Here is an 18908-nt window from a genome sequence, read left to right on the forward strand (position 1 = left end):
CATTTCTCTATGGTCTATTTTATAGACCTTTATCCACGTCCCTGTTTTTAGCTGTCTTCTCATCCATCAATTGGGGTTAATGTGTGATCACTTTAATACCTCTCTTTGTCTTCATGTTTTAGTTTTGACATGGGTGCATATGACCTTAGTTCATTTTGCACCCTCAAACAAAACAAACAAACAAACGAGTTCCTGCCTAATGGTTGTACAGACAGTAAGGAATGCTACCTAGAAGTTATGTGCTGTTTTTGTGAAGCAATCCAAAGAAAACAACCAGAATTGTGACAAAACCACTCATGAAAAATGCATCACATAATGCTCCTGTTTGCACCTCAGTGCTTGTTCATGATTTTTTGCAAGAAGCAAAACCTTTGTTGCTTCGGCCACTGTATTCAGCAGACATGGCCCCCGTGTGACTTCTTTCTGTTCCCGAGGCTGAAGAGAACCGTGAGAGAACATCAATTTTGCCACCACTGATAAGACAAAAACAGAACAGCTGAAGAAGCTGACCACCATAACAAAAAGTGAGTTCCAGAAGTGCTTGCAAGATTGGAAAAAGTGCTGATAAAAGTTCATTACATCTAAGTGGGACTACCTTGGCACAAGAGTATTACATCTGAGGGGGAATACTTTGAAGGGGGCAAAGTTGATGATGAATAAATAAACTTTAAGAAGGGCAAAAATTCCCTTTACTTTTTGATGACACATCATATTAAGGAGCTGGCAGACAGTAGTAATGGCAACATCAGGCTTGATGCTGCAGTTATTATGAAGTAATGTCTGAAGCAAGCTGTATACATATTCAGTCAAATCTTGATAAGATTTCAAAGTGGTACAAAGATGAGCAACTTGCTTTATATGTTGATAAATATAAATGGTGCATTTCACAAAATGCGGAAACATAATAGAATACAGCTACAATATCAGAGAATCACAATTGTAATCAGCAACTCGTACAAATATTTGGGTGTAGTAATTTGTGGGGATATGATATTGAACAATGACATAAGCTCGGTCATAGGTAAAACAAGTTGCAGTCTTTGATTCTGTGCAGGGTACTGAGAAATTGCGGTCACTTGACAAAGTGGGCTCCATACAAAACAGTTGCACATCTTGCCTTATAATATTGGTAGTGTATAAACCCTTACCATACAGAACAAACAAGGAATAGTAAATATATACAAAGAATGGTCACAAGTTTGTTTGTGTAAAGGGAGGGAATTAGAAAATGCTGAAAAATCTCTGAAATTGCTTCTTTTTTATGTAAAGTAATATGTCAGTTCAGAGACGTATAGTGTCATAAGAACTACATTTTGATTATCTACTGAATATATGACTAAAATGTCATTAAAGAGTAAAAGAATTCAGGTGACTGAAAAGACCTTAAAGAAATGTGAAATTATCTGCATCTCACAATTAAGTCTTTATTTTTTTCCCCCAGTTGCTTTTTCTCATTAAATACATTACTTACAATAGCCATATTGTATCTGAAAGTAATTTCGTAAGACAAAAGGGAATGATTGCGAACAAAATAAAGCAGCCATGGTTTGTATAGTCCACACCATATGACACTGTCTATATAGTCAGTACAAGAAGAGCCTTGAAAGTTTGATGTGTTTCTTAATTAGTTTGTCAGAGATTGTTCTGTTGATGATCATTGTTCTGCTGCACTACAGTGAATGAATGCTACATGAGGTGTTTCATTTTGTATGAGGCAGTTGTTTGTTTAAAGCCCCAACAGATTTTTGCTTGTTTGAAATAGTATGACATGATACTTTCTGAGATCAGAATTCAAACTATTGGCTGTGTACCAACTCTAGCTCAGCTGTCGTATGAGAGATATCTGCTGTGGTCTCTGTAGCATGTACAGATGTTACAGATTCTGAACATTCCTTCAAACTCCTTGAGTGAGTGTTTTTTGTTTCGGTTTAGGATAAAAGATGCTCAGTACTGCACAGTCTGGAAAACTTAGCTGTTATATATACTTATTCTGATTGTGAGTTTAGTTAGATTCTTATGCTAATTTGTCATTGTGAACCCTGTGTTCTTTGTAATAACTTAGGGATACATTTATGGACTGTTAGATAACTGTAACAGTTTCCCTGTAGGTAATCCTTTACAGGACACAATCTTGGAATCGTTTACTAAGTTATATTGTGATAAATGAATGAGTATTCTGTTGGAGGCTTCTTTCTCAGATTTATTTCAAACTGGCCTGAAGGAGTGTTGTAATTATATGCTCTTTTGGCTTTTTGTATTTGTTTACAATTTGGTCTCACCACACCGTAGACACAGTAGTGTGGAAGTATCATTGAGCCGTAATAGTAAAATAAAGAGGAAACTTTTAATACTCTCATAAAAATGCAGTTACAAAAGCTTCTAGTGGTGTGCGCCTCAGGGACTCATCATTTGTTTGCTAAGTACAGGCTTGGCGACCCCGGGTTTCCTGAGCTGGGGACTGGTAAGTGCCACCAGTCCCGTCACTGTAAGCTCTGGTCATACTTCAGCGACCACTATGCGGCACAGCTGTGGAATCTTGTGTGTTTCAGAGAATGGGGGTCTTGGCTTCACCGCTTGGACTGTGAGGAAGGTACACACCTCTATAAAAAAAAAAAACCACAACCTCAAGGTGTGCTATGTGTTGAGGTGGTGAATGGCTGTTTAGGTAAAACAGTCTTTAGCGGGCAACCTCTGGGGCACCTGCCGCCCCCCAGTTGTACAAGGCTTGCTCAGGCATGCAGGGCTCTGCCTGGGTCGACGGTTGTTTCCCTAGTGTCTCATGGGATCACTATGGAACGGTCTCGTGAAACTACTACTCTTGACGGGATGAGTGTACCATCAGGCAGCACCTAAACCCACTCCTCAAAGAGAGCTCAGTTGGTGAGTCCTCCCGAAAAGAAGTCAGAGTAATATAACACTTTCATTGTAATCGAGCAAAACGGGGGAAGCTTTGAGAAGATATCCCTTTTTTTACATTCACAAGACATTGGAAGGTATTGCTGGGTCTCTGAAAAGTGTCAAATGACATGGCGATGCAGGAGTCCTCCTTACGCCAAAACCATTTAGTATGTATGTTTTTTGACCTCGAAAAAGCATATGACACGACTTGGAGGTACAACATCCTTTGCCAACTTCATAAATGGGAACTATGTGGACGCCTCGAGGACCGGCGTTTTCATTATTGCATTGGTGATGCCATGTCTGATTGCTATGTTCAGGAGAATGGTGTGCCCCAGGGCAGTGCCACATTGTTTGCCATTGCTATCACTGGCATTTCCTCCGTAGGTAGGAGCCCTGTCAAATGCTCTTTGTTTGTGGATGACTGTGCAATCTTCTCCTCTTCCTCTGATGACGACGAGGCAGCTACAGCTGACCATTAGGAGGCTGGAAACTTGGACCCAGTCAACCAGTTTTCGGTTCTCACCTGGGAAGACCATGTGTGTCAATTTTAATCGTGCTTGTCAGAGTTTTAACCACCTAGAGCTTACAATGGGCAACCGTATTTTACGTTTTCAAGACAATGTGCACTTTTTGGGTGTATTATTTGACTTGAAATTAACATGGCTACCACACCTGAAAGACCTACGAACAAAGGGCTTCTGGTTGTTGAACATTTTGAAATGCCTTGGCAGAAAAACACGGGGAGCTGACAGGTCCCGCCTCCTGTAGTTTTATAGGGCATTTATTCGATCACGCTTAGACTATGGCAGCATGGTCTACAGATAAGCCCGTCCTTTGTACCTCCAGATGTTAGGTGCTGTCCACCATAAGGGCATTCAGATATCAAATGTAGCCTTTTGGACCAGCCCAGTCAGAGTCTGCGTGCAGAGGCTGGTGAACTACTGCTCTGGATTCAGCGACGTATCATTTTGGCTCATCAGACGCTGAAAATCTCAGCGTCACCTCGGTCATTGGCATTTAGTTCAGTGATCCAACCCACCTTCGAATGACTGTTCAGGAATCGGGCCCCAAGCGACCCAGCCATTTGGTATATGTGCTACAGACTGTCTCAAGGATCTGGCTCACTCGGGCATGAAAATACACACCCAGGAATGGAACGCACTGCCGCCTTGGTGTCTTCAGAGGCCCAAAGTGATTTTAAGCTTGAAACAGTACACGAAAAGCTGTGCTCCAGATTTGGTTTTTACAACTTTGTTTTTCTCTATTTTAAGTATGTACCATAGTTTCATTGTTATTTATAAAGATGGATCCCAGCAGGGGAATGCTCTCAGTTGTTCTGTGGTTTTCCTGATAGGGTTTTTAAAGTGCGTCTTCCAGAACAACTTACAAATTATGATGTGGAGTTATATGGCATTCTGATGGCACTGGAGAGGGTTCACAAACATCACTGTACGAGTTTTCTTGTGTGTTCCAACTCTCTTAGTACGCTGCAGGCACTTCACCAGATGTATACAGTAGACCTGCTGATTCAGCTCATCCATGACTCCTTACAGTGGCTCCAACACCATGGCAAGGAGCTAATGTTTTGCTGGGTCCCTGGCCACATTGGGATATAGGGTAACGACATGACTGATAAAGCTGGCAAGGGAGCATTTTGGAATGGTGCTGTCCATCAATGTCCCATCTTGTTGCATGCCATTATCTCATTTTCTGACAGATGCATTGTGTGTCAGTGAGAGACTGAATGGTTGCAGGTGATAGACAACAAACTGTGGTTGCTCAAATAGACCACAAAGGCTTGGCATACTTAATTTTAGCCTCGCCGCTGGAAGGTTGTTTTGCTTACCAGATTGCACATTGGGCATAGCCCTTTCACACATAGCTTCCTCCTCCGGCGGGAGGATCCACCATTCTGTGAAGTTTGTGACGTGCCACTTTCGGTTCAGCATATTGTTGCTACATGTGTCCTGTATACTGATTTTAGGGCAGCCCTCGGTCTCGCTGGAGATGTGCCCACCATCCTCACAGAGGATTACAAGAGTAGTGAAATTTTGTGAACGGTCAGGCCTCATCCCTAAACTGGTGGGGAAGGGTGGCAGACTTTAATATGTTATAAACTGCTCCGCATGTGGGGACAGCCTTCGTCCCCACCAGTGAAATTTGCATGCTGACTTTTTGTCAGGGCGCTGATGGCCATGTCGTCGAGTGCCCCCTCAACCCAAATCATCATCTAGTGGTGTGATAACCACATTCCCTTGCTAGCATTGAAATTCTCTCTAACTCTAACTGTTGGGATTTGATCAGTGATTGACTCAGTACCTTTGAGCTATCATGAAATCTCTTCACATTTATTACATCCAAAACACGTTGCAATGAATAGCTCCTTTTAACTTGATACATGTTTTACACTAAACATGCTAGCAGTTACAGTTAATGAACTTCAATAGTGGCTTAGTGAACTGTTCCATAACACACTCAGCATTCTGTGTTTCTATAGAAGACCTCCATAAACCACAGTTAAAAAAAAAGATTGTCAAATATTAATAGCTCTTGGGGGCAAGTAACACAAATATTTAAAGCAGAGGTGTTAACAGTGCAAATAGCAAGTGCAGATTTGTTGACACAGTTCATATAGGCATAACTTTATGAAGATTAACTAGAAACTGGTTACAGCACAAATTAATTGTACATTTACTTAAACTTATGGACTGACTTTTTTGGGTTGATAAACATTTATTTTTATCTGTTATTACTTTCATGTTGTAATTTCACGTACCGACACGTTCCATGGCCTTGAAGATTTGCTCCTCAGTTTGGTCCTACAGAACTTGACATGCAAATAAAAATAAAATTTCTCGTCGCAGTGACTGTAAGGTAAGAGGGCAAGCCAAATGAAAACCTTAAATTTGTAATAACAAATCTAAATTTCTCGCCGTTATCCTGTAAGTTTGTAAGCGTGCTACAAACGGCGTGCACAATGGCCTGTACGTGGCAGCATAGTGCAGATGCGCACATACCATCGCAGTATCAGTATAAAAATGGCCGCCCCACTTGTGACTTGCACCAGGGAAGAACAGCATTCTGTTAGTCAGTTTTTGCATAGTGAAGGTGTGAAACCTATGGAAATTCATAGACGAATGAAGGTTCAGTACGGTGATGCATGTTTGTCACAGCAGCAAGTTTACGCATGGTGTAGGAAGTTCGCAAATGGTGTGACTTCAGTGGAAGATGCTCCTCATCCAGGTCAGGCACAACGGGTTGTAAATCCACAGAACATTGCAGCAGTTGAAGCCATAGTGAAGGAAACCCACCGAGTGACACTGAATGACATTGTAGCATGCTTACAGATTAGTCATGGTTCAGCACACCACATTGTGCATAATGTGCTCCAGTTTCACAAAGTGTCTGCAAGATGGGTGCCACGGCAGCTGACCCCTGAAATAGAGAACGACGTGTTGATGCTTGTGAAGAACTTCTTCGGCACTTTGAAGGAGAAGGTGATGGCTTCCTTTCAAGAATCGTTACTGGGGACGAAACCTGGGTTCACTTCCACCAACCAGAAACAAAGAGAGCGAGCAAGGAATGGTGCCATTCCTCATCACCAAAACCAAAGAAGTTTTGAGCAGAACCATCAGCAGGGAAGGTTATGATGACTCTCTTTTGGGATTAAAAAAGCATCATTTTGGAGAATTACATGCCTAGAGGGACCAGTGCATCATACACAGATCTCCTAAAAAATCATCTGCGGCCTGCAATCAAATCAAAGCGACATGGATTGCTGTCAGGAGGTGTCCTTTTGCAACATGACAATGCAAGGCCTTACACTGCCTGTACAACAGTTGCAACAACCACGTACTTGCATTTTGAGTGTCTTCCTCATGCACCATACTCACCAGACCTTGCCCCCAAGTGATTTCCATATGTTTGGACCACTCAGAAATGCAATGGGAGGAAAGAAGTTCTGTCCTGATGAAGAGGTACACCACACGGTGCATGAGTGGTTGCGCGGACTACCAAAAGAAGTTTTTTCTAAAGGAATTTATGCACTTCGTAAGCGCTGGAGAACTTGCATTGAGTGTGGGGGAGAGTATGTTGAAAAGTGATAGTTTTGTACCACTTCTGCACAATAAATAATATTTTTTAAAAATATTTAAGATTTTCATTTGACTCTCCCTCATATTATACGGTTGATGCTAGACAAGGCCTGACTTTCATGTAGACAAATAGATCTTAATTGTTTATCAGATGTTAATACTAGATGTACTCCAGTAGGGATTTCCCCTTCCCCCCACATTTGGCTTGTTGGTGTGTTGAATAATTAGCAAACTAAACTGCCGTAAAGTGGGTATTTTTGTAATCGGTAGTATTAGGACTTCAGAACTAAATAACAGAAACCTATAAATAAGCGTTGGTTAGACCAGACAACATTCTAGATATAGTAAACTGTAATTACTAATAACTTTTAAAATATTTTTTCAGATAAAACAAAATGCTTACTGAAAAGGGGAACCAAGGGGCTTTCAGAGGAGGTGTGGCAATACATTCAGAGTTGTTAATCTCTGTGTTTCCATGTGGTTTCTTTGAATCTCTGTTCATGCAATTTATCTCCAAGTGGGATTATTATAGTATTGTCATCAGTAACTGAGAAAATGTCATGAAAAATCATACTTCATGAAACTCACATTAAACAGGAAAGTATGTTGTAAAGGCCTCAATCGGAAAAAAGACAAAATGAAGGAAAAAATATTATTAGGAATGGAATAAAGAATACACTGAGGTGACAAGTCGTGGAATAATTGTATGCACGTATACGGATGGCAGTAGTATTGCATACACAAGTTATAAAAGGGCAGTACATTGGCGCAGCTTTCATTTGTACTTTGGTTATTCATGTGACATGGTTTCTGATGTGATCATGGTTGCATGATGGGAATTAACAGACTTCAAACATGGATTAGTAATTGTAGCTACTCACACGGGACATTCCAATCCTAAAATCGTTAGAGAATTTGATATTTTGCAATCCACAGTGTCAAGAGTGTGCATTTAAAGCGTTACGTCTCATCACAGACAATTCAGTGCCCCCTGGGGTTCCACATCTCTTTTGTGAATATGCACATGGTGAGCATGGGACCCCGAGCTAGTGCAACTGTTTCCTTTTCAAGCTGCATACTTTCCTTTCCCACATCCCTCCCCGTCCCCGATCCTCTAGCGATTGCCCTGTTTTCAAAGATGAAAGAATTATTCAGGAAATCCGAGTGAAGGTAAAAGTGTATACATTTGCTGCTCATAAGTTATTAGCCAATAGAAAGCCCAGTGGTTAAATTTAGCACCGTCCCTGCATCTCCTCGACCTACTAAGAAGATAGCCACACAGACTTGCGATATCACCTTTACGCCGTGGTAGTCACATCGACCAGCTCAAAGATCGCCCGTTCAGCCCCCCCCCCCCCCAATCACCTGCTCACTCTAAGGCTCACCCTTCATCACGGGCCTTGAAATCGGATGCCCGGACTTCCAAAAAAAAAAACCTATATATATATATATATATATATATATATATATATATATATATATATATATTTTTTAATATATGTGCCGCCCCCCCCCCCCCCCCCCCACCTCCCAACCATCAATTCATCCCTCCTCTCAATGTCCTGCTTCCAAGAAGGCTCAAAAGAAACATAGTTCCTCTCCTTTTCCGCCACAGTGTGTCTCATCTACAGCGCCACTCAGCGGTAGAAGCTCTTGACCGTCTTCAGTGTCACAGAGACGCACTGCTGGTGGCCGATCAACCAGCCAATTGCTGGCGGCAGGAGCTGCCCCTGAGCAACCCTTTGACAGAATGCCGTTCCACACCATCTGCCACCATGTGTCAGTGGTCATTGGGGTGACAGCAACTGTGGTGAGATTTTTTCCCTTTTCTATCTGCCCTATGTCAGTTATCCATTGGAATATGCATGGAATTCACTCCAATCAGGATGAATCCTACTCCCGGTTGTCTTCTGTCTTCAGGAAACAAAGCTACATCCCCATGATCGCTTTGTCTTCCCTCATTTCCAATCGGTTTGATTTGATCTCCCCTCTGTTGATGGAACTCTGGCCACTTATGATTCCTCTCTGATACTGTCCATTAGCACCCAATCCCCTTAAACAGTTCCTTCCAAGCTGTCGCTGTACATCTTTCCCTTTCTGGATACACCTTCTCTCTTTGTACTGTATACAATCCATCGTCCACACTAATGGCAACAGCTGATCTCCTCAATCTCCTTGGTCTGCTCCTGCCCCCTATTTGCTAGTTGGGGACTTCAATTCCCATCACCTGATTTGGGGATCTCCACGTCCTTGTCCATGAGGCTCCCTATTGATTGAGCTTTTGCACCAAGCGGCTATTGTTTGCCTCAATGCTGGGAACCTACATTTTTGTCTTTCTCTCATTTCGACCTTTCGGTCGGAACTGTTCATCTAGCTCAGCACTTTGAATGGTTCGCTCTTGCTGATACACATTTGAGTGACGATTTCCTATGTGTCCTTCGATTACAGCCACAACTGCCATCTTTGCGCGCAAGTCGCTAGAAAGTTTTCCCGAGCCAATGGAACACTTTTCTCCTCTGTAGTGATATTTGATGACGTCAATTTCCTAGCATCGACAATCGGGCCACTCGTCTTACGAAAGTTATTCTTACAGTCGCAGAATGTTCAATACTTCATGCCTCCCCTTTCCCCCAGTGCCGCCCCCCCCCCCCCCCCAGTTCCTTGGTGGAGTGAGACATGCTGTAACAATATCGAAGTGGAGATGTGCTCTTTGCGTTTTCCACCACCATCCTACATTGGTCAATTGTATCCGGCATAAGCAGTTACGTGCGCAATGTTGTAGCACCTTCTGCGATTGCAAGAAGGCAAGCTGGGACTTGTTTGTCAGCTCCTTTAACACTTTCACTCCCTCACCTGTAGTTCAGTCAAATTCGACGGTGTTCCGGCATGTCTAGTTTCTCCCCGATATCTGGGCTCACCATCATGCATGATACCTTAATGGACCCAGTCGCCACCGAGCGAGGTGGCGCAGTGGTTAGACACTGGACTCGCATTCGGAAGGACGACGGTTCAATCCCGTGTCCGGCCATCCTGATTGAGGTTTTCCGTGATTTCCCTAAATCACTCCAGGCAAATGCCGGGATGGTTCCTCTGAAAGGGCACGGCCGACTTCCTTCCCTAATCCGATGAGACCGATGACCACGCTGTCTGGTCTCCTTCCCCAACCCAACCAACCAACCAACCCAGTCGCCATTTATAACTCATTGGGTCAACATTTTGCTGAGGTTTCGAAATCTTCAAGTTACCCGCCAGCCTTTCTCCTGAAGAAATGTGCAGCGGAAGTGCAATGTCCTGCTTGCTCCCCTCAAAATTGCGAAATCTATAATACTGTTTTCTCTGTGCAGGAACTCCAACATATACACTCTTCCTCTCGCTCTTCCGCCCCAGGACCAGGTGGCATCCATGTCCAAATGTTGCTAAATTTATCATCATGTAGTCTGCGTTACCTCCTCCGTCTTTATAATCGAATCTGGACCGACAGTACCTTTCCCAGAAGATGGCGGAAGCCATCGTAATTCCTGTTCCCGTTTAGGCTGGTAGCTGAAGTCCCGAAACCTTTCAACACCTGCCCAATGCAGTTTGCAAAAGCAACATTCTGCAGTTTGACCATCTTGTTGATCTCTCCACTTATATCGTGGACAATTTTCTCAGGAAACGCCAAACGGTAGCAATATTTTTTGATCTGGAGAGAGCATATGATACCTGTTGCAGGACAGGCATCCTTCGCACATTGTCGTCTTGGGTCTTTAGGGGTTGGCTACCCCTTTTTCTTCATGAATTTATGACATAGCACACATTTAAGGTGCGTGTGAACACTACTCTCTCCTGTACTTTCTCCCAAGAAGATGGGGTGCCCCAGGACTCTGCGCTGGTGCTGAGTATTGTACTGTTTGCCATCGCCATAAATCCAGTTGTACATAGTCTCCTTCCTGATGTCTCGGGCTCCCTCTTTGTCAATGATTTTGCAGTCTATGACTGCTCTCAACGGACCAGCCTTCTTGGACGACGTATTAAAGGATGTCTTGATCGCCTCCACTTGTGGAGCTTCGAAACTGGCTTCTGCTTTTCTCTCAGGAAGACCCTCTGTGTAAATTTTTGGCATCGTACAGTTTTCTCCACTGTCCCTACACCTAGGCTCTGTCGACCTCCCCTTCAGACGTCACAAAATTTTTTTTGATAGAAAACTGTGCTGGTCTTCCCACGTTTGATATCTTCCGGCTCGCGATCCCTCAACACCCTCAGTGTTCTGAGTGGTACCTCCTGGGGAGCAGACAGAGTGGTCCTCCTCCGCCAATATCGCACCTTAGTGTGCTCGAAATTGGACTACGGAAGCGTAGTTTACTCCTCTGCACGGCCGTCTATTCTTCAGCATCTCAACTCAGTCCACCACTGTGGATTGCATTTAGTGTCTGGAGCTTTAGACACCAACCCTATGGAGAGCCTTTATGCTGAGACTGCTGAACCTCCACTGTCCAATCGGAGAGCTGTCCTACTTAGTCGTTATGCTAGTCATCTGTCTTCCATGCCTGCCCATCCGACCCATGTGTCCCCCCCCCCCCCCCCAATGCCTCCTTGGATTTGGGGTATGCAGCCCTCCCTTCCTCTCTACTACCACCGGGAGTGCGCTTCCGTCAACTGCTACATTCTCTTTCCTCCCACTTTCCTAAAATTCCTTGACAAATTGGGGTACGGCGCCACCTTGGCTTCATCTGTAGACATGCATTCTCAGTGACATTTGTCAGCTTCCCAAGGATAGTACCCCACCACACCCAACTCCCCTATAGTTTATCGTCAGGCATTTGCTGCGCTGTGCACACAAATGGAGGATGCCACATGTATTTTCACTGATGGCTCAGCTCTCTTCTCAACCTTAAAGCTCTTTATCCCGGCCACCCTATGGCCCACCAGATTCAGGACAGCCTCTACTTGCTCCACTTGGGGGGCATCTCTGTGGCATTCCTCTGGATCCCATGGCATGTTGGTATTCGTGGAAATGACTGCTGATTTAACATTTGGTTTTTTACCCTTCCCTAGCCACAGAATGGGCACTTCTGACAGTAGCAGTTTTGCACCCTAAAACCATTACAAAAAAGACAGTGCAGTGGTCAGTGACCGTCACTGTAATGACAGAGAGCAGTTGTATTTGCATTGAGTTGTCAGTGTTAACAGACAAGCAATGCTGCATAAAATAACTACAAAAATCAAAGTGAGACGTACAACAAATGTGTCCGTTAGGACAGTGCAGCAAAATTTGGTTTTAAGGACTATGGTAGCAGGCGATGGACACAAATGCCTTTGCTAAAAACTGACATCTGTATCGCCTCTCCTGGGCATATGACCATATCAGTTGGACCTGGAATATTAGCCTGGTGAGAAGAGTCCTGATTTCAGTTGGTAAAAGCTGATGGTAGGGTTAGAGTGTGGTGCACACTCTACGAAGCGATGAGCTCAAGTTGTCTGCTCATCAGTGTGCAAACTGGCGATGACTCCATAAATGTGTGGGCAGTGTTTACATTGATTGGTTTGGGTCCTCTGGTCCAACTGAGCCAGTCATTGACTTGAAACGGTTATGTCCGGCTGCTTGGAGACCGTTTGCAGCCATTCATGGGCTTCATTTCTGTGGAACAATGGAATTTTTATGGATGACAAGGTGCCAAGGAGCATTACATGATGCATTTTTCATGAGTAGTATTGCCACAACTCTGGTTGTTTTTTCTTCAGATTGCGCCAATTTACAAAAAAGTTTCATTGATGTTAAAATACTATAGTCTTACTACTTTTTTATACCAGTGAAGATTTATTACTCATTTTTGATGTCTCTTGTACCCTAAATAAAAGATTAGCATGTGTATATTAAGAGACAAATTGCAGCTTAAAAAAAAAAAAGACTGAAATAATTGCTATGTAGCGTGTGAAAATGTGTTTATGCAGTACCATTTCCTGACATGCATAAAATATGTTAGGAACATGCACCAAGTACCCACCAGTGCAAAAATACTACAATTTTTAGTCATGGAAAGTTGGTCCTATTAAGAAGGGTATTGTAGAGTAAAGCTTTTCCAAAAATTAAGGGAGCATAATGTGTCATAGTTTACTCATGGTGACCATGCATTATAATTATGCACCTCCCCCCCCCCCCCCCACGCCCACAATGGAGTATTTTAACTGTCACTGTCATCAGCATTGCTAGATAAAATATAATTAGGATTGTGACGTGTGCTATGATGGTATCATTGTGTAAGACTTTGATTTACTGCTCCTTGTCTTGCCTTGCATCCAAATTAGCCTATTACAATTGGTACTTCAGACTGGAGAATTTGGTAAAAAAGGCGATAAATTATATTTTTAAAATGTCTGTTGCAGTTTCAGTGAATGAGAATGTGGGTTCTGAGCATAGCATTCTTCATTTTATCAGTTGGTGAAGTGCCCAGGTTATATGTTTGAGAATAGGCTTACATGGCTACTGTTCTTGAAGAAACCTCAAAGTAATACCTGTTAACACCTTTAAAATGATTAAGTGTTTGTAGAAAAGTCTGTAATGCAGACAGGTCATGTACTGAACTCTATAAAGAATTTGTCTGATCCCATCTGTATTACATGTAACTTAGCAAGTATGGTGGTGGATTGCAAAATGTATTAACTACTACCAAATGACTATCACTGTAACTGAAAGAATGCTATTATATCAAGAAAGCCTAAATGTAAATTTATCAGAATAGTATTGGTTGGATGTCAGTGGCCAGTTACTCGAGTATATAGATGCCACTCCATACATTAACCAGGGTGGACAGCATGCCAACAGCCATCTTATATTTGTAAGATGCCGCGAAGCCACAAACCCTGATATTTTACTGTCTCGTCAAACTGGCACTCGAGGATAGCTCTGCTCTTCTGCTCTTGTCCTTACAAACAGTAAGTATTAGAGAGTTATCATAATAATTAGGAATGGCCTGGGGAGTAGGATTGGTTAGCCAGAAATAAACAGATCTGAACTGCAAAGAATCATCAGATATAATTGAGAGGTGCATTGACCTGCTGATCAAAAGATCAGCAGTTCCCACTATCGTGGGAATGATAATTACGGTTGAGTGTGGCACCTGTTGTTTCGAATGACAACACACACAAAAGACAGCAGTATTGGGTGGAGTCTTCCCTTGCCGGCCAGAGTGGCCATGCGGTTCTAGGCGCTACAGTCCGGAGCCGAGCAACCACGACGGTCGCGGGTTCGAATCCTGCCTCGGGCATGGATGTGTGTGATGTCCTTAGGTTAGTTAGGTTTAATTAGTACTAAGTGACTGATGCCCTCAGAGGTTAAGTCGCATGGTGCTCAGAGCCATTTGATTTGTCTTCCCTTACATCCCTCTAATGATACTTTTGTTAATCATGTTAAATATAATCCTGATCATGAATAGATAATTCTCGTCACAAATAGAGTACTCACTGCAAAGAGAAACTTCGCGCACATTTGCCATTTCTAGAACACCAGAAATCTATCTGTGCCCTTTGTAATTTAAAATAGGTGACACAAAGAAAAATAAGTAATTGCTCTTGCACTGCCAGCAATTAAAATTTGCGCTGCCACGCAGGCCTTTCCACAATGATTTAAAATGAACTCTAGCTTATCTACGTACAATAACACTGAACAAATGATCAGGCTTCAGCACTTCAAACATATGATCAGTTGGTCATCTTTGTGACTAAATTTTGAAGACACATCAGAAATTATCACAAGGGCAAAGCCATGTGCTGGAATCATTTACCCATCTTGATGTGATGACATACTGACTTGAGTATGCTGTCCTATCATTGTTCTAAAGATTGTCACAGTCGGAAATTTCATTTAAGATACTTGCACACTCACATGCAAAGTTGCACGCTGCTCGTACACAATATTTGTGTGTAACAATTGCAGAATAACGTGTCTTGGACACTCGCAGTGTCCGAAAAGTATTGTACTCCAACAGTGCTGTTTTAATTCTGAAACGAAAATTTTAAATTTATTTTTGTTACTAAAACAAATAATCTGATGCATTACAAATGTTTTCATTATATGTTTGAAAAGAACCAGAGCTCCAAGCGCTAATAGAAAGCAGAGAATCTCAAATTATAGGTTTGGAAATCTGGCTGAAACTGGAGATAAGTCTAGCTGTTATTTTTACAAAAATCCTAACCATGTTCAGAAAGGATATATGAAATACAGTTGGTAGTGGAGTGTTTATTGCTGTTAGTAGTAGTTTACCTTGTAGTGAAATTGAAGTAGATAGTTCCTGTGAGTCAGTGTGGGTATAAGCTATACTTGAAAGCTGGAATAAATTAATAATTGGCTCCTTTCACTGACCACCTCCGACTCTACAGTCGCTGAGCAGTTCAAAGACAACTCATTTCAAATAGGTAGCTCACTCATACAGTTATAGTTGGTGGCAACTTCAATTTACTCTTGATATGTTGAAGAAAATACGTGTTTAAAGACAGAGGCAGGCAAAAAAAGTCTTCAAAAATTGTCCTGAATGCATTGTAAGAAAATTATTTTGAACAGTTAGCTCAGGAGGCCACTTGAAGTGTAAATAATTGCGAAAATGTACTTAACTTCTTAGCAACAAATAATCCTGAGCAAATAGGGAGCATCATGATGAATACATTGTTGCAGAAGACTGAATACTGTAATGTCCAAACCCACTAAAAATTAATGAAAATACATTTAACAAAACAGATAAAAATTTGCCTGAGATCTTCCAATCTCAGTATGTAAGTGGAGACTGGACATGGTTTAATTTCAAAGAAATAGCATTGACGGCTGTTGAGACATATACCAAGTAAATTAAAAAGGAATGGTACTGATTGCCCATGATACACTAAACAGATCAGAACACTATTGCAGAGGCAACAAATAAAGCATGCCAAATTTAAAAGAAAGCAAAATCCTCAAGATTGGTGAAGTTTTACAGAATCTTGAAATGTTGCATAAACTTCAATGCAAGATACTTTCAATACTTTCCACAATGAAACTTTCTGCCAAAAAAATCCAAAGGATTCTGGTCGTGTGTAAAGTACACCAGCAGAAAGACACAGTATCTTCACTGTGCAATAACAGTGGTGATGTTACCAATGACAGTGTCACTAAGAGTCGCAAAATATGGTTTTCCGAATTTCCTTCACCAAAGACGATGAAGTAAGTATTCCAGAATTAAAACCAAAAACAACTGCCAATATGAGTAAGTTAGAAGTAGATATCTTTGGTGTAGCAAAGCAGCTTAAATCACTTAATAAAGGCAAGGCCTCTGGTCATAATTGTATACCACTCAGGTTCCTCTGAGTACTCCGATACAACAGCTCCTTATTTAGCAATCATATGCAATCACTCATTGGAATATCCATACCTAAAGCATGGCAAGTTGTTCACATCACAGCTGTACCCAAGAAAGGAAAATACTAGTAATTCACAGAATTACAGGCCCATGTCTATTATTGATTTACAATAGGATTTTGGAATATATACTGTCCTTAAACATCTCTAAGAGAAAGATTTATTGATAAACAGCCAACATGTATTCAGAAAATATTATTGTGGTGCACAACTAGCCCTTTATTGTCACAAAGTAATGAGTGCTATTGACTGGAGATGTCAATTTGATTCCATACTTTCAGATTTCCCGAAGGCTTTTGACACTGTACCTCACAAATGACATCTGGTAAAAATGCAGCGAGTATTGTCCCAATTATGTGGCTGGATTCATGATTTCTTGTCAGAAAGGTCACAGTTCTTAGTAATTGATGGAAAGTCATAGAGTAAAACAGACGTAAGATCTGGTGTTCCCTAAGGAAGTGTTACAGGCTCTGGTGTTCCTGATCTACATAAACAATTTAGGAGACAATCTGAGTAGCACTCTTAGATTATTTGCAGATGGTGCTATTATTTACCATCTTATAGTCATCAGATGATAAAGTTGCAAGATGATTAAAACAAGATATCTGTATTGTGCAAAAAGTGGCAGTTGACTCGAAATAATGAAAAACATGTTGTCCACATGAGTACCAAAATGAATTGGCTAAATTTCCGTAACGCAATAAATCGCACAAATCTAAAAGCTGTAATTCAATGAAACACTTAGGGTTTAAATTGCAAATAACAAAAGTTGGTATGACTACATAAATAATGCTGTGGGTGAAGCAAACAAATGTCTGTGATTTATAGCAGAACACTAGAAAATACAACAGGTCTACTAAAGAGACCGCGTATACTATGCTTTTACTTCCTCTTTCTGGAGTCGTGCTGCGTGGTTTGGGATCCACGTCAGGTAGGATCGACAGAGCACATCAAAAAAGTTCAAAGAAGGGCAGCTCATTTTGTACTATCGCAAAATAGGGGAGAGAGTGCCTCGGATATGATACATGAATTGGTACTGCAGTCATTAGAGCAAAGGCATTTTTCATTGCGGTAAGATCTTACGAAATTTCAGTCATAAGCTTTCTCCTCGGAGTGCGAAAATATTTTGACCTCCACCTATGTGGGGAGGATTGATCATCATAACGAAGCAAGATAAATTGGAGCTTGCACAGAAAGATTTAAGTGTTAATTTTTCCCACTTGCTGTTAAAGAGGGGAACAGTAGAGAAAATAAGCTTGAAGGTGGTTCGATGAACTATCTACCAGGCCTTAAGTGTAAATTGCACAGTAATCGTTGAGATGGAGTTGCCTGTTTTGGCATTGCAGAGCTTTTGCTGTGATGAATGGTAGAATTACATGCACATCTTATTGGAGTATGGTGTCATTTTGTAATTTATTGTAAAAACGTTTTCTGTATAGTAGTAGAATTTCTCATATAATACAGCTATTATTTTAGTACTATTGTGGAATACACTGTTTCTAGTTTGTAACTGTATTCAAAATTGTAAAAGTGTGCACTGTTTCTGCATGTGGGAAAGATAATTGACAATGTTCTGAGTATTTCCAGTTTCCATCTAGGAGTTCCATTATGTTGAGACAACTTGAAGAAGTTTCAGAAAAAAGAAAATAGTGAATTTCTTTTTACCTCTCATCTTACAGATCATCATCCACGTTTTTGTGATAAATCTCAAAAGTGCTAGATTGTTGCATTTAGTTGTCTAACCTACTTGTGGTAGTCAGTATTTTGAATTTGCTTTACCTTGCTTGCACATTTTACATCAGTGATATCTGTTGCAGATGATACCCCCATGGAATTTGGAGGTTGTGTAAGCACATCAAACAAATACTGTGAAGAAGTTGTTACTATTAAAACTGATTCTTTCCTCTTGTGGACAATGGGTTTGCAAGAAGAAGATGTCAGTTGACGCTGTCACTGGGCTTTTTGCACTCTTTAAACTGAAATGATAAAGGTAAAGGTTTTCTTTTCAAATGACATAGTATGTTTTGTACTTGGGAAGTGCAGTAGTTGTAAGCCATATATAGTTTGTGGCTCTTCTATAATTTGGGAATGTTAATATAAGGATGTTTATACTTCAGATGTTGAATTATAAAATAAACAAAAATGTTATTGATTTGTTACGTTGGAGATTTCATTGCATTTCCTTTCCCATCTCTGATTATCTGTCTTATATGGAGTAGGCATTTGAGTATGATTTCATCGTGATAACTAGCAGCCTGTAGAAACTGGTGTTTAGTGTAGCATATCATCTGCAGTCGTTCCGCATTATAAAGTCAGTGGTGTTATGGGAGACTGTACTATCATTTTAATGAGAAACAATTTGTGTGTTCCATAGTAGAGTGTGTTTGAGGAGATGGTATCTTTTGTAAGTAAGAACTGCAAAACTTGCTGATGTTAATTGATATATTGTAAAATGTAATATATATATATATATATATATATATATATATATATATTGGAAAAACTCAAATATAAACAAAGAAAATTTCTTCTTTGCTGACCAGTACTTA

At 41.2% G+C, this 18908-nt stretch overlaps 1 protein-coding gene across 1 annotated transcript in view; it reads left to right on the forward strand.

The window, feature by feature from the left end:
* Positions 1-18518, forward strand: part of LOC126161344 (thiamin pyrophosphokinase 1) — a 42500-nt gene extending 23982 nt beyond the window's left edge. Inside the window, exon 4 of the mRNA XM_049917109.1 lies at positions 18177-18518. Coding sequence (XP_049773066.1) covers positions 18177-18304 — 128 coding nt within the window. The 3' untranslated portion in view covers positions 18305-18518. The remainder of the gene's footprint in view (positions 1-18176) is intronic.
* Positions 18519-18908: the final 390 nt, after the last annotated feature.

This window comes from Schistocerca cancellata, chromosome 2 (assembly GCF_023864275.1).
Source record: "Schistocerca cancellata isolate TAMUIC-IGC-003103 chromosome 2, iqSchCanc2.1, whole genome shotgun sequence".
In the NCBI taxonomy this organism is placed as follows: Eukaryota; Metazoa; Arthropoda; class Insecta; order Orthoptera; family Acrididae; genus Schistocerca; species Schistocerca cancellata.